Source organism: Doryrhamphus excisus, linkage group LG21 (genome assembly GCF_037039965.1).
Source record: "Doryrhamphus excisus strain RoL-2023G ecotype Guam linkage group LG21, RoL_Dexc_Guam_v1.1, whole genome shotgun sequence".
NCBI lineage: Eukaryota > Metazoa > Chordata > Actinopteri > Syngnathiformes > Syngnathidae > Doryrhamphus > Doryrhamphus excisus.
Genome location: NC_136377.1, coordinates 13304139 through 13316899, shown reverse-complemented (window position 1 = coordinate 13316899; position 12761 = coordinate 13304139). Strand labels below are relative to the sequence as shown.

The 12761-nt window shown below is 41.6% G+C and overlaps 2 protein-coding genes across 3 annotated transcripts; both read left to right on the top strand.

The window, feature by feature from the left end:
• The first annotated feature begins 1456 nt into the window (after window positions 1-1456).
• On the top strand, window positions 1457-7241 carry LOC131138247 (ras-related protein Rab-38-like). 2 transcript variants are annotated; one of them, XM_078787783.1, is made up of 4 exons: window positions 1457-1487; window positions 1982-2208; window positions 3526-3803; window positions 5809-7241. In XM_078787783.1, the coding sequence occupies exons 2-4, from the start codon at window positions 1989-1991 to the stop codon at window positions 5959-5961; spliced, it is 651 nt and encodes a 216-aa protein (XP_078643909.1). In that variant the 5' UTR covers window positions 1457-1487; window positions 1982-1988; the 3' UTR covers window positions 5962-7241. The 2 variants fall into 2 exon arrangements, with proteins under 2 accessions (XP_078643909.1, XP_057943012.2); XM_058087029.2 differs by lacking the exon at window positions 1457-1487 and having other exon boundaries at window positions 1531-2208.
• A 1723-nt stretch (window positions 7242-8964) lies between these two features.
• On the top strand, window positions 8965-12073 carry bud13 (BUD13 homolog). The gene is made up of 10 exons (XM_058087315.2): window positions 8965-9127; window positions 9272-9362; window positions 9571-9655; window positions 9740-10111; window positions 10180-10430; window positions 10504-10612; window positions 11173-11311; window positions 11381-11565; window positions 11636-11717; window positions 11951-12073. The coding sequence occupies exons 1-10, from the start codon at window positions 8994-8996 to the stop codon at window positions 12042-12044; spliced, it is 1542 nt and encodes a 513-aa protein (XP_057943298.2). The 5' UTR covers window positions 8965-8993; the 3' UTR covers window positions 12045-12073.
• The last annotated feature ends 688 nt before the right edge of the window (window positions 12074-12761 follow it).

The window sequence follows — 12761 nt, the reverse complement described above, 5'->3', positions numbered from 1 at the left end:
TCTATGAGTGGCCTGCATGAAGTGTAATAATAATGATGTGAAATGGCCAAAAGGAACTTTTGGCTTCAATATAATGTTCCCTGACGTGAAAACATGGCGCTTGATGGTCATGTTTGATAGGTTGATCACATGACTCCTGTTATTAGGAAATGATTAGTCTCACTTAGCAGTGCACATGATGACACCTATTGTACACTTTATTACTTCTAAATAATACACTATCTCTAAATACTGGAACATAGTCAAAGCTCCTGTCATACAGAGGATCTTTGACTGGTGTTTTTGTAGTCGGACCTTAAAAACAGCCTGCCTCGTAGAGTAGTGGTTCCCAAGCTTTTTACAGTCATGTACCCCTTCAGATATTTGACCTGAAGCCACGTACCCCCGACTCCTGCACACTTAAAGAACATAAACCTTTGATGTTAATTAACATCATTTATTGTTTCATTCATTTTGTGTATTTTGCTTGTCGACATAAGCATAAAGTATGACATGAGTACTGATAAATAGCTAATGTAATCATCCCGCATATCTTTTATTCCACTCTGATGTTGGCATCCTTCTCTTGGATTGAATGGAATATTTATTTCTTACAGCACACGCTCATGTAAGGAAATGCACCCCTCTGTGACATCACAAAGGAGCAGTTTTACCACGCCCTCTGACACCAAGCGTTTTGTCTAGTCACGATAGCTACGGTTCACCAAATTTAAAGGGAAAAAACTGTCATTTTTCGGCCCTTTGTATTGAGTTGTGGACTCCTAGAGAGAAGTGAATAAAGCAATACTGTATCTGTCTTTAAAAAAAAAGTCAAATTGTTTAACATGGATGTATATTGTTAGGAGAACATGTTGTAACATTGTCTTGCAGTTGTTGGTTTTGTAAATATCACATGATTTGGGTGCATGGGTGTGTTTACTGTGATTTCCAAGTGTCCGTGAAGGCAGCGGCAACTTCTAATCACCATTCATAGAAAAAGCTAGCACAACACTGACAGCAGTTTGCTAGTTTTGATCCAGCTCGTTGAGTATGAAGTGTCCATTATCTAACTGTATCCTCCCATGATGTCCTAATTCTAAAAGACACCCCCCCTTCTTAATAATGTTCGAAATACAAAAATACATACAACCAGCGTAATAGCCTCATTTCCAGATGAATAACGACTCATAGTGCCAGGTTTTCACCGGTGCTTCGTTCGGGTATTAATTGGAACACCAATATAAATGAAATGTTCGATATGAACCACTCTTAATCCACAAAATAATAATTCAAACTTATCTACTGGGATGATGGACACAGTGCTATGAACTACTCGATGCTGTTTCTCTTCGTATAGTGTTAAGAACAGGGTGTTCTGCCCCCAAAAATACTGTAATGACCCGATGTCCCTGAATGCGCGTCTGGGCTATTTTCTTGCTACATAGCTACGTGGTGCGTGGCATGTTTATGGGCGGGTGGGAAATTCCGCCCACCATGTAGACTACCAGGTACAGTGTGACCGTTCTGAGACGTTTTATGACTATTTGGATCTAATCAGCCAGGCAGAGGGTTGGTGTAGAAGAAATCGTCTTATTATTCATATTATTATTATTATTACTAAACTTACTGAGTGTTGAATGAGCGCAATTGGCCTCGCTTTTTGTTACACTTCCATCCACGCCCGTGTCCCAATGCTCTCATTCAACTCCCAACATCTTTACACACACTTTTTTCAACTAATTTAACTTTTGGATAAAAACGTATTGTTCCTGAAGTGATCATTAAACTTTGAAATGATCTCAAAAAGGCGCTTAAGTTAGCACTCTGCAAACACTCCTATAAAAACTATGAAATGAATAATGCATTAGCATCGCGGATTAATCAGGCAGGCAAAAGAGGGTGTGTTTACAAGACAGCCGCCGGCGTGTCCCGGGGTAGGGGCGGTTCTGGTGTGTCTTCTTGTTATTGTACGCGTGCGCGTGCTGTACGTAAGGTCGTCCAGGTGGATTATGAGCAAGCAGGCTAACGGCATGGCGAGCCTGGGCAAGGAGCACCTGTACAAGGTGTTGGTCATAGGAGATCTGGGCGTGGGCAAGACGTCCATCATCCGGCGCTACGTGCACCACAGCTACTCCACCAACTACCGGGCCACCATCGGCGTGGACTTCGCTCTCAAGGTGCTCCACTGGGACACGGACACTGTCCGCCTGCAGCTGTGGGACATAGCCGGTAAGAACAATACTCTTCTTTCTTTTTTGTTTTTTTTTTAGTCATCAAAAGTACTTTTTTAAATCGCCTTTCACAACTAGACTTCAACAAGTGCTCTTTATAGTTCCTGTCACGTGTTTTGGGGGAAATAAATTACGATAATTCGTAAACATACAAAAATAACTGTCACACCTCCACGCGCACGAAAGTCATGTGAGCGCGTGCGTGTGAGGCCCTGACAGCAGAGCCGTTGTTGGTTTGGATAAAAGTATTTAGCGTGTAAATTCATCTGACAGCTCATTGGCTGCAGCAGGGTCACGTGGCGCACACAACATGACACAGCAGTGTAGCTATACCTCAATTGTTATTAAAATATACTACACTTAAAGGGGGGGGGCAGCATCTCTCCGGTTGCCATGGCGACCACAAGTATTGTGCGGTGCTCAACTAGTGGCCTGTGGGGCTAATCCTGCCCAGGGGGGACATCAGCACTCACCTGAAAACCTGGGAGAGATGTTTTTTGTAGTAGTTGACATCACTGCACACTAATCACAGAGATGATCTTTGATGAGCCATTTTGCATTCAGTCCTTAAAAACAACAGAGTGTTCCTATCATCGTATATAGAGGATCTTTGACCAGTGTTTTAAATAGAACTAGAGTCCAAATGCAGCAATGCCTGGTAAAGCTAACTTAGCCATCATAGAAGTGTAAAAATATAGTTAGTATAAAAAAGTAAACACAACAAATTTTTCATGATGGCGATTCAAAGTTTTATTTGACTTTACAGACGTTTATTCTCCCCAACTTCTGAATTGGCCCTGCTGTGTGGTGTTGGCCTGTTAGCATGTGTGCTAGCGCTTTGCTACGTTTTAATTGTGTAATATTTCTTTTTAGTTTTACCAGTGAACCAATCGACATGTAGCACTTGTCTAGCTCCACCCCTTTAAGCGCGGTGCCAAAACGTGATCTTCATCAGTATGTTTTTGGCCAAGAAAACCCAGCACAAGTTGTAATCATTTATTTGATGGACGCAAAGGAGGAAGTGCACGTCCTGTCACATGACTGGTGATTCAACAGCTAACTTTGTTTGTGTCGGTGGCAAACAACGCAGCGGTTTAAGACGGGAAATGTCATGCTGACAGATATAACTTGGTCTTCACACACACGCGCACACACGCACACACACACAAACACAAACACTTCCATAAACAGTCGCAGGCCGCAGCATTGTCAGCGTCAATAAGTGGCTTACTGTGTGCAGCGTGACGATAACGCTGCAGGAATGTGCTGCTGCATCTTAAAAACACTAAACAAGGATATGTGTGTGTCACGGCAGGTCAGGAACGTTTTGGCAACATGACACGTGTCTATTACCGCGAGGCCATGGGCGCCTTCATTGTGTTCGACGTGACGCGGCCCACCACCTTCGAGGCGGTGGTGAAGTGGAAAGAGGACCTGGACTCCAAACTGATGCTGGCCAACGGCCGCAGCATCGCCACCGTGCTGCTGGCCAACAAGTGCGACCAGGGCCGCGAGCTGGCCGGCAACAGCCCCAAGATGGAGCAGTTGTGCAAGGACCACGGCTTTGCGGGCTGGTTCGAGACCTCCGCCAGGGTCAGCGGGGTGTTCAATAGACACATTTTCTAGATCAGCTGTTTTTTTTCATGCACACTGGAAAAAATATAACAGCAGCAGCAAAAATACAAAAATCAGTCATTTTATAAGAATCAAATCTAAATATTAACAAAAAAAGGTTGCATACTAACAAAAAAGTCATAAATATTAAAGTAATATGAGGAAAATAATGTCATTTTATGACCATGAAGTTGAAATATTAAATAAAAATGATGGTTTTGTAATATTACGAGAAACAAACAAAAATAATTAAATTGTTAAAAAAGTTCTATTATCAGAAAAGGGCAAAATATTAGAGCAATAAAGTCCTAATATGAGGAGAATAAAATGTACAAGACAAAAATTGAAATACTTGAATATATTGAAACAATAATTGAAATAATAATAATAATTGAAAAAACAAGAAAATAAAGTCACAATATTAAGAGGAAAAAAAGACAAAAAAATCATGTTAAAGAGAGAAAATAATGTCATTTATTAGTATAGAGTTAAAATATTAAAGAAAAAATGTAGAAAGAAAGAAAAGAATAAAGTTGTCATTTCTGGAACAGTAAGTTGGGGGGAAATAATAATATGAGAATATTATCATAACATCAAGTCCAAATAATATCAATTCATTCATTCATTTTCTACCGCTTATCCTCACGAGGGTCGGGGGTGCTGGAGCCTATCCCAGCTGTCTTCAGGCGAGAGGCGGGGTACACCCTGGACTGGTGGCCAGCCAATCACAGGGCACATATAGACAAACAACCATTCACACTCACATTCATACCTATGGACAATTTGGAGTCGCCAATTAACCTAGCATGTTTTTGGAATGTGGGACTTCGGAGTACCCGGACAAACATCCACAGAGATGGCGGAGGGTGGTATTGAACCTGGGTCTCCTAGCTGTGAGATCTGTGCGCTAACCACTCGGCCACCGTGCAGCCTCCAAATAATATTACTAAAATCAATTACAAGAAGAAAGGAATGTTGGAATAGTTGGAAAATGTAAAAAAAAAAAAAAAAACAATATGAGAGTCTTCATTTTACAAGAATAAAGGTATAATATTTTAGGGGGAAAATAATGTAATTTTAGTAGTATTTCATCTCTGAGGCAGTTTTTAAAAAAATATTTAAGCCTGCTTCCTCCTCAATAAGATACCACTCCACCCCTGACCCACCCCGAGCTAGATGAGCCTGGCCCGTAAAAGAAAAAGGCTTTGCTACACATCTTAAAATAAAGCTGTGCCAACTATCAAATCAGTCAGTTCGAGACGTTAGAGTGTTTATTCTTCAGCACATGGACTATTCCAACATGATGCTGGCACCAAGGTGCTAGCTCGCTGTGGCGTCCGGGCTCCACATTCTGACAGTTCAAAGGTTATGAAGTGTAGGTTCACCCCCCCCCCACACACACACACACATATACACACTTCTTTTTCATATGTTTTATTTTATAGAGATGATACAGTGGATTCAAAAATGAGAGGATGCAAAATGATATTTTAATTTTTGTAATATTTTAATAACAATTCACATTTATTCTGGTCAAAATGCAATATTTTGTCTTTATTGTCAAAAGATGACAGCTCTTTTTTCTACTTATGCTATTTAAACTTCTTTTAATAATTATTTTTATGATGACTTTATCGCTACAATATTTGGCTTTATTCTCTTAAAATTCCATTTTTTTTACCAATTATTTCAACTTTGGTCCTGCGCATTGTCCTCTCCTAATTTCGACTTCATTCCCATAATATTTTGACTTTTTCCACAAGCTAATTTAAAAAAAAATTGTGTTTCTTATAATATTTTGCCATATATTTTTTTTTCTTTAATTGTTCAACATTATGATATGAACATGGTGTTATTTTTCCTCATACTATTATTATATTTATTATTATTATACTATGTTATTTTCTTAAAATGACAACTTTTTTTCTTTGAATATAAAAAAACACCCCTGCTGATTCCATGCTTGATCTAATTTCTCCCGCAGGACAACCTCAACATCAACGAGGCGGCCAACTTCCTGGTCAAGCACATCATGGCCACCGAGCACGACATCCTGAGGATGTCTGTGCCCGACACCGTCTCACCGCGGCTCGACCAGCAGGGAGAGTCCAGCAGCTGCTCTGGCTGCTTCAAGTGATGCGAGGATGGAACGGAGCAGACACACCTGGAGGACCGCGAGGACCCAAGAGGGACGGACAGGAAGCCACTGGATGACTCGAGACGTCTTCTGATGTTCCTTGACTTAAATGGGACGTTTCGTGGAGGTGCGACGTCTTCTCGAACAATCTGTGGCATTTTGCACATCTTTTATTTGGAAACCTGCATTTTAACTTATTCGCTCGTAACTGACTGCGTGTGTGTGCGTGTGTGTGTGTGTTCTCTACATGAGTCATTGTCTGTTTCCATGGCAACTACAGTACACTCACTGGCCACCTCATTAGTCTTCTGGCATCAAAATATTAGACCCAGCCGTCAGTATCATACAGTACATTTGAAGAGCTTGCAACCAAAAGGCGCTAAATCCAATTTTCACTAAGTTGCATGTTTTTCATGAGTTTAATAGACCTCTGTCATGTGTATCCAAATCACATATTTTGGTCTTGAAATCATTTTTAAAAATATGAAAAAAAGTGATATGAAATGTATGCTTTCAACCAAAAGGCGCTATTTCCATTTCAGATTTCAACCAAAAGGCGCTAAATCCCTTTCTTTATTCTTTATTCTGATTGGCCCAAGTTTCTCTATCTATTGATAATCTGACCAATCAGAGAGAAGAATACAATTGGCACTGCACATACAGAAAGCCAGTATCAGTGCGCATCCTGTTTTGTTTGTGTACATTAAGTACACGTATGATAGTTACAGTATGTTATGCAATTCAGGAGAACACAAATTGTGTTTTTACAGTATTCTGTAACATGGAAGTTTTTTTTTTACGCCATAAAAGGCATGTCTCTACCTTGACACCTCCAACTTTCATGAGAAACATTATTTTACTTGTACTAAAAAACATACAATGTAAAGAGTTTGTAATGAGATGATTTTTGTCGAAATCCATCATTTCAGCCAAAAGGCGCTAAATCCGAAAAAAAATTAATAAAAAAAATTATATAAAATACATGGTGTGTGCAGGATTTTTATAGCATGCATTTTTATGACCTATATTGATAGCTCTTTCATTTGCAATATAGACTTGATGACCAAATAGATTGATATGTGCGTAATTAAAAATCATTGATTTTCTCGAATTCAGTCAAAATGGATTTAGCGCCTTTTGGTTGCAAGCTCTTCATTTGTACAAGCATGGTCATCCATCCATAAGCGGCATAGAAAACGTCACAACATTAAAAAAAAAAAGGGCATCTATGAGTGCACGTGCCTCGAAAGCCTCCTGAATAGATCCTCCAACAATGCTCCATTTACGTAGCGACACCTCGCCACACCACACCGGCTAGCTACTAGCCAGCTAGTGACTATCTTTACCACACACACACACACACACACACAATTAAATTTAAGGTGAGACCATTGCTCACATAGGGGTGGTGATTCAGGTGATCCCTGAATCGTTAGATGGTCAATGGGGTGGCCAGAGGGGTGGCTCCCCTGTAGCGTTCCCACTGCTTTAAACTTTCAACTGTCTGTTAGAGCAATTAATAACTGAGCAGGACATGTTTTCAATGCCTATTTTCTGGATTCTGCTCACCATCATGGTGGCCATATGGCTGAAAAAATGGATGTATCATCTCAATTCCTCCTTATTTATTTATTGCACACTTGCATAAACAAACTACACACTGACTTACGTGGTTAGGGTTAGAGTTAGGGTTAGGGTTAGGGTTAGGGTTACGTGCGCGACTGCAGTTCAGGCCAACGTGCTCGTCAACAAGTTCAACTTTGTGGCTTTTATGAGTTTAGCAAGTCTAATGTGTCTTCAGGCTGATCCTGGACCTGCAGGATCTCATTAGGAACCTGACTTAATACCTGACTCTCTGTCTTAATAAAAATGTGGCCAAAGGATGCATTAACCAGCTTAAACGTCCTGAATTCTTCCGTCTTGGGAGGGATTAAGAGCCGAAAAAGATGAGAATCACACGCTCCGGCACTCTCCAAGTCCTTTACCTCATTAGAACGCTTGGGTGACGTGACGTCATCAAGACCTTTCTTATCATTCGTCCTGTGGCGCCCTCTGCCGGCAATTTACTCGCACTGCAGACTGGAGAGCATACAAAATAATATATATTCGTTATATGGATTTTTGTAAAATACATATGCTAGGTTAATTAGCCACTCCAAATTGTCCATAGGTATGAATGTGAGTGTGTATGGTTGTTTGTCTATATGTGCCCTGTGATTGGCTGGCCACCAGTCCAGGGTGTATCCCGCCTATCGCCCGAAGACAGCTGGGATAGGCTCCAGCACCCCCCGCCACCCTCGTGAGGAAAAGCGGTAGAAAATGAATGAATAGTATAAACAAAATAACAGGTGTGTGTCGCACATGTGTTTATGTGTAAAAACTATATTAATATAATTCAGTATATACTAAATATTTGGATATTTGTATTTTTATTGAATATATCATTTACAGTGTTTGCTTGATTTATTTATTGGGGGGGGGCGCACCCTCAACAAGAAAAATACATACAACCTAATGAGCTATCAGCTATCGGGTCACTTATTTTAAGAAACAACGTGTTCTTAACTTCTTTTGCCACTAATCTTTATCCAACGAACAAGACTTTTCCCAAATGTACACACACGTACACACACGCCAAAAGGAAGAAGTGCAACCAGTTGATCGGATTGGGGACTTTAATCTTGGCGTGTGAAAGATTAGTCGACCTTTCGAACCCTAAAAATGGCCAAACTTGCAATTAAAGTCTCATTCGTGTTGACAAGTGAAACGACGCATTCACATACCTGCAGAAAGTTGGAAATAAAACCACTCATTCCCCAATATTGCTGTTTGTGCTGTTTTTGATGAATGAACTTACTATAGCATTGGTAATAAGTGAATTGTAATATTATATCTATAAATCAGCTTCATTCACAGTTGCCTTGGGTTATTTAAAGTTTACATTTGTTCAAATGTTCAACATTTATTCCTTGAGGCTCTTGAATTGAACATTTGACCCTCCGCGGCTCCCGTAGTGAGTCGTCTACGTCAAGATGGCGGCTTCCACTGTTAGCAGCAAAGGGGCTGAATTATCCAAAGCGGAGTATCTTAAACGCTATTTATCGACAGATGATGACGCTAAGAAGTCAAAGGGGAAAAAGAAGCGACGAAAGGTTGCGGGAAAAGGGTGAGTGAGTTTTCGTTTATGTTTCAGCTCTTTGGTGGGCTTGTTGCTAGCCGCTAGTTGCTAACTTACGCTAGCTTATCAGTGTTACCTTTTGTTAGCACATGCAACGTTATGCAGTTGAACTCCGTTTCTCTCTTATCCAAGACTAAAGATTGTGGATGATGACATTGACTGGAGACAAATGGTCACGGTAGAAGACCATGGGGGAGAAGAGGACGACGAGGAAGCGCCGGTGGTAAGAGCTAGTTAGTTAGTTGATAGTTGACGTTCGGAGTGACCCATTCTGTACCCAGGTTTACAAGTCGTTGGGCGCCTGTATTTGTATTATTATGACCCTAATTTCATATACGTATTTTCCATTTTGGTTTATCATATCATTTATCATGGTTTTAGGTGTTTATGGATCACAATGGATCACTCTTGTGGTGTTATTGTTTGCTCAGATAGCTGAAGTGATTGATGACCGTCCTGAGGATGTGAGACACATGGAAGTCTTCAGAAGCAGCTCCAGATGGAAAGTCATTGGAGGTAGTCATTTATTCTCTGGGCAAATATGTTCCTGTGTGAGAGAAACTAGGCTTAAGTATCAATGCATTCATTTTGATGTATTAGATGATGAAAATAAAGAGGACGACTCCCAGCCAGAAGACTTATCTGAGCAGACATCTAACAGAAAGACTCGACACGACTCTCCAGATAGTTCCCCTCCGAGGAGAGCACGCCATGACTCCCCAGACATCTCGCCACCTAGAAGGAAACGCCACGATTCTCCGGATATTTCACCTCCCAGGAAGAAACGCCACGATTCTCCGGATATTTCACCTCCCAGGAAGAAACGCCACGATTCTCCGGATATTTCACCTCCCAGGAAGAAACGCCACGATTCTCCGGATATTTCACCTCCCAGGAAGAAACGCCATGATTCGCCAGACTTGTCTCCTCCCAGGCGACATGCTAGCAAGTCAGGAAAGATGCAAAGTAAAGGTGAGTGATAACAACAAAACAACTATTTGAATATTTAGTTTACCCTTGGCGCATTCATTCTTTGTCAGATTCGTCGCCCGTGAGCCGAAAGCACACTTCCGCAACAAGTCACAGCCGTTCATTGGCACGCCGTAATTCGCCAGGAAGTAAGAAACCTCAGACCAGTCGGGACTCAGACTCGGACCAGTCGCCACCACGGAGAGGGAGGCAAAAGGGACAGGCTTCCGACTCAGACCAGTCTCCACCCAGACGGCGGATGCACGGTGGGAAAGCATCTGATGACGACCTCTCGCCTCCTCGTCGTCCAGGCCAGGCTGAGGTAAACACCTCATGTTGTTATTCCTCAGTCAATGATGAACTTATGTTTACATTTCTATTTTAAATCCTCCCAGGGCAGCAGCATGCTTTCCGGTGGAAAGGCAGGTCTGATTTCATCTGATGTTCTTCGGAAAGAAAAGGAGGAAGAACGCCGCAGGGACGGAAACAACCGGGAGCTGGAAAGTAAGCCTCAAACTCCCCTTTTACTCCTCTCTTCCCTGTAGTGTATACACATGTTGATTGGGGCTGCACCATTCAGCAAAAAGGAAATTTGAAATGACGGCAGAGGTTCAGAGTTGAGTTGCAACTTGCCATGGATTACGGCCAGAACAGTAGCCCGTGTTTTTATTGAGAATTTTCATGAGAGATTATTGTGCCTGATGGGAGATAATTCAAACCTACAATAAACTGTAGTAGTTCTTCGGGTGAGTAAATCTGACGAGTACCACACCAAGCATTACAGCATCATTACTGACGCCTCGTGTCCAGTGTAGAATGCTACATGTCATCACAGCATCTTTGACTGTGTCTTCTGAATGCCTTAGATTATTGTGTTTTAGTTCATTTAGCCATTTTCACAGGGGGTGGGTACATTCTTAAGTAAAAAGACAACTTATTAAGAGTTCGTAAAGTAAGTTAATGTTTAAAAATGTATTTTATGCATTACTTTGCACATTAGTGTGAATCGAGAATTATATTTAATTTTGTTTATTCAATATTTTTATCTCCACCATTGTCGCCAGATGAGTCCCGCCACGCTCAAACTGTGTTTCGAGACAAGAGTGGAAAAAAGAGGGACTTGGAATCAGAACGGGAAGAACAGAAGAGGAAAGCTGGAGAAAAAGCAGCAAAAGATGAGAAATACGCTCAGTGGGGGAAAGGGTGAGTGAGACCGGTCCCGTTGCTGTCGCCTCCCTGCTTTCTCCAGTCAGCTGACTCGGATGTTCCCAGGCTGGCGCAGGGACAGATGCAGCAGCAGAGGCTGGAGGACGCGCTGCACGAAGCCCAGAAACCGCTGGCACGTAACTATGACGACGAGGACCTGGACCGCATGCTGAGGGAGCAGGAAAGAGAGGGCGATCCCATGGCGGCCATGTTGAGACGGAAGAAGGAGCGCAAGACTCATGGGGTTAAAGGTGACATTGCCTTGACGCGAGCGTTGGTGGCGTGTGTTTTTACAAACGTCTGACTTTGCTTGTTTTGCAGATAAACCTCAGTATAAAGGACCACTGCCACCTCCTAACAGATTCAATATTCTACCAGGATATCGCTGGGATGGCGTCAACAGGTACTGTGTGTGTGTGTGTGTGTGTGTGTGTGTGTGAGACATGGAAATACAATTACCTTGGATCAGTGGAGCTTTATACTCATTTATAACACATTGCAACATCTGGGATCCAATACAAAGCCTTTTTAGTCCATAAGAAACTATGTCAATAGAAATAATCACTTACAGTTAAGGGCCATCATCAGTTTACATGCCATTAACATTTTAACATATTCTTCTCTTGTGTCGCGCAGGTCAAACGGTTTTGAGCAGAAGCGCTACACAAGGATTGCAGATAAAAAAGCCATCCAGGAGGAAGCTTATAAATGGAGCGTGGAGGACATGTAGAAACCGTGTTTGTCCTTTTTTTTTTTTTTTTCAAATCCAAAAGCAAGACCAGCTGGAGATACAAAAAATACTTAACATGTACATAGCAGTGATGATATTTTACTCATTTTGTAAATACACAATCTGGAGATATTTCCACTTTTCTTATTAAACGATTTGACTTTGTAGTGGTGGTGTTGTCTTGTGTGAACATACATAATACAACATGTCAACACAACACTTCCTATTCCAGATTGGTCGCCAGCCAATCTCTGGGCACACGTAGGCAAACAAACATTAACACTTACAGTACATTCATGCCTATGGACATATGCATATTTTGGGAATGTGGAAGGAACACAACAGGAAGAACATAAACTCCACACAAAGATGCCCAAACAGTGTTAGTAACCCACATCTTCTCATTTTATGGCTAAGGGAGAGCCAAGCCCCGCTTGTACGGGCTATATTGGCTCACTCTCGGACCACATGTGAGGGTAGGATGTGGATCGATCGGTAAATTGAGAGCTTTGCCTTTCCGCCCAGTTCCCTCTCAAGACTTCCACTCCTCTGAGCCGAAACCAGGTAACCTAAATATGTGAAGCAGCTGTAAGTATGATGCAATAGAGTTGTACATAACTAACAATGTTATTATTAACATTATTTTAATTTAATACTTTTCTGACTTATCAATGATGAACGTTACTGCCGTGGTACAGGCGGCTCTTGCACTGCATA

Bases quoted from the DNA above. Each gene is read 5' to 3' on its own strand.
- bud13 (XM_058087315.2), top strand. From the start codon at position 8,994: ATGGCGGCTTCCACTGTTAGCAGCAAAGGGGCTGAATTATCCAAAGCG. The intron at 9,128-9,271 runs GTGAGTGAGTTT...CTCTTATCCAAG, and splicing joins CGAAAGGTTGCGGGAAAAGG to ACTAAAGATTGTGGATGATG. The intron at 10,613-11,172 runs GTAAGCCTCAAA...CATTGTCGCCAG, and splicing joins AAACAACCGGGAGCTGGAAA to ATGAGTCCCGCCACGCTCAA.
- LOC131138247 (XM_078787783.1), top strand. From the start codon at position 1,989: ATGAGCAAGCAGGCTAACGGCATGGCGAGCCTGGGCAAGGAGCACCTG. The intron at 2,209-3,525 runs GTAAGAACAATA...GTGTCACGGCAG, and splicing joins GCAGCTGTGGGACATAGCCG to GTCAGGAACGTTTTGGCAAC. The intron at 3,804-5,808 runs GTCAGCGGGGTG...TTTCTCCCGCAG, and splicing joins GGTTCGAGACCTCCGCCAGG to GACAACCTCAACATCAACGA.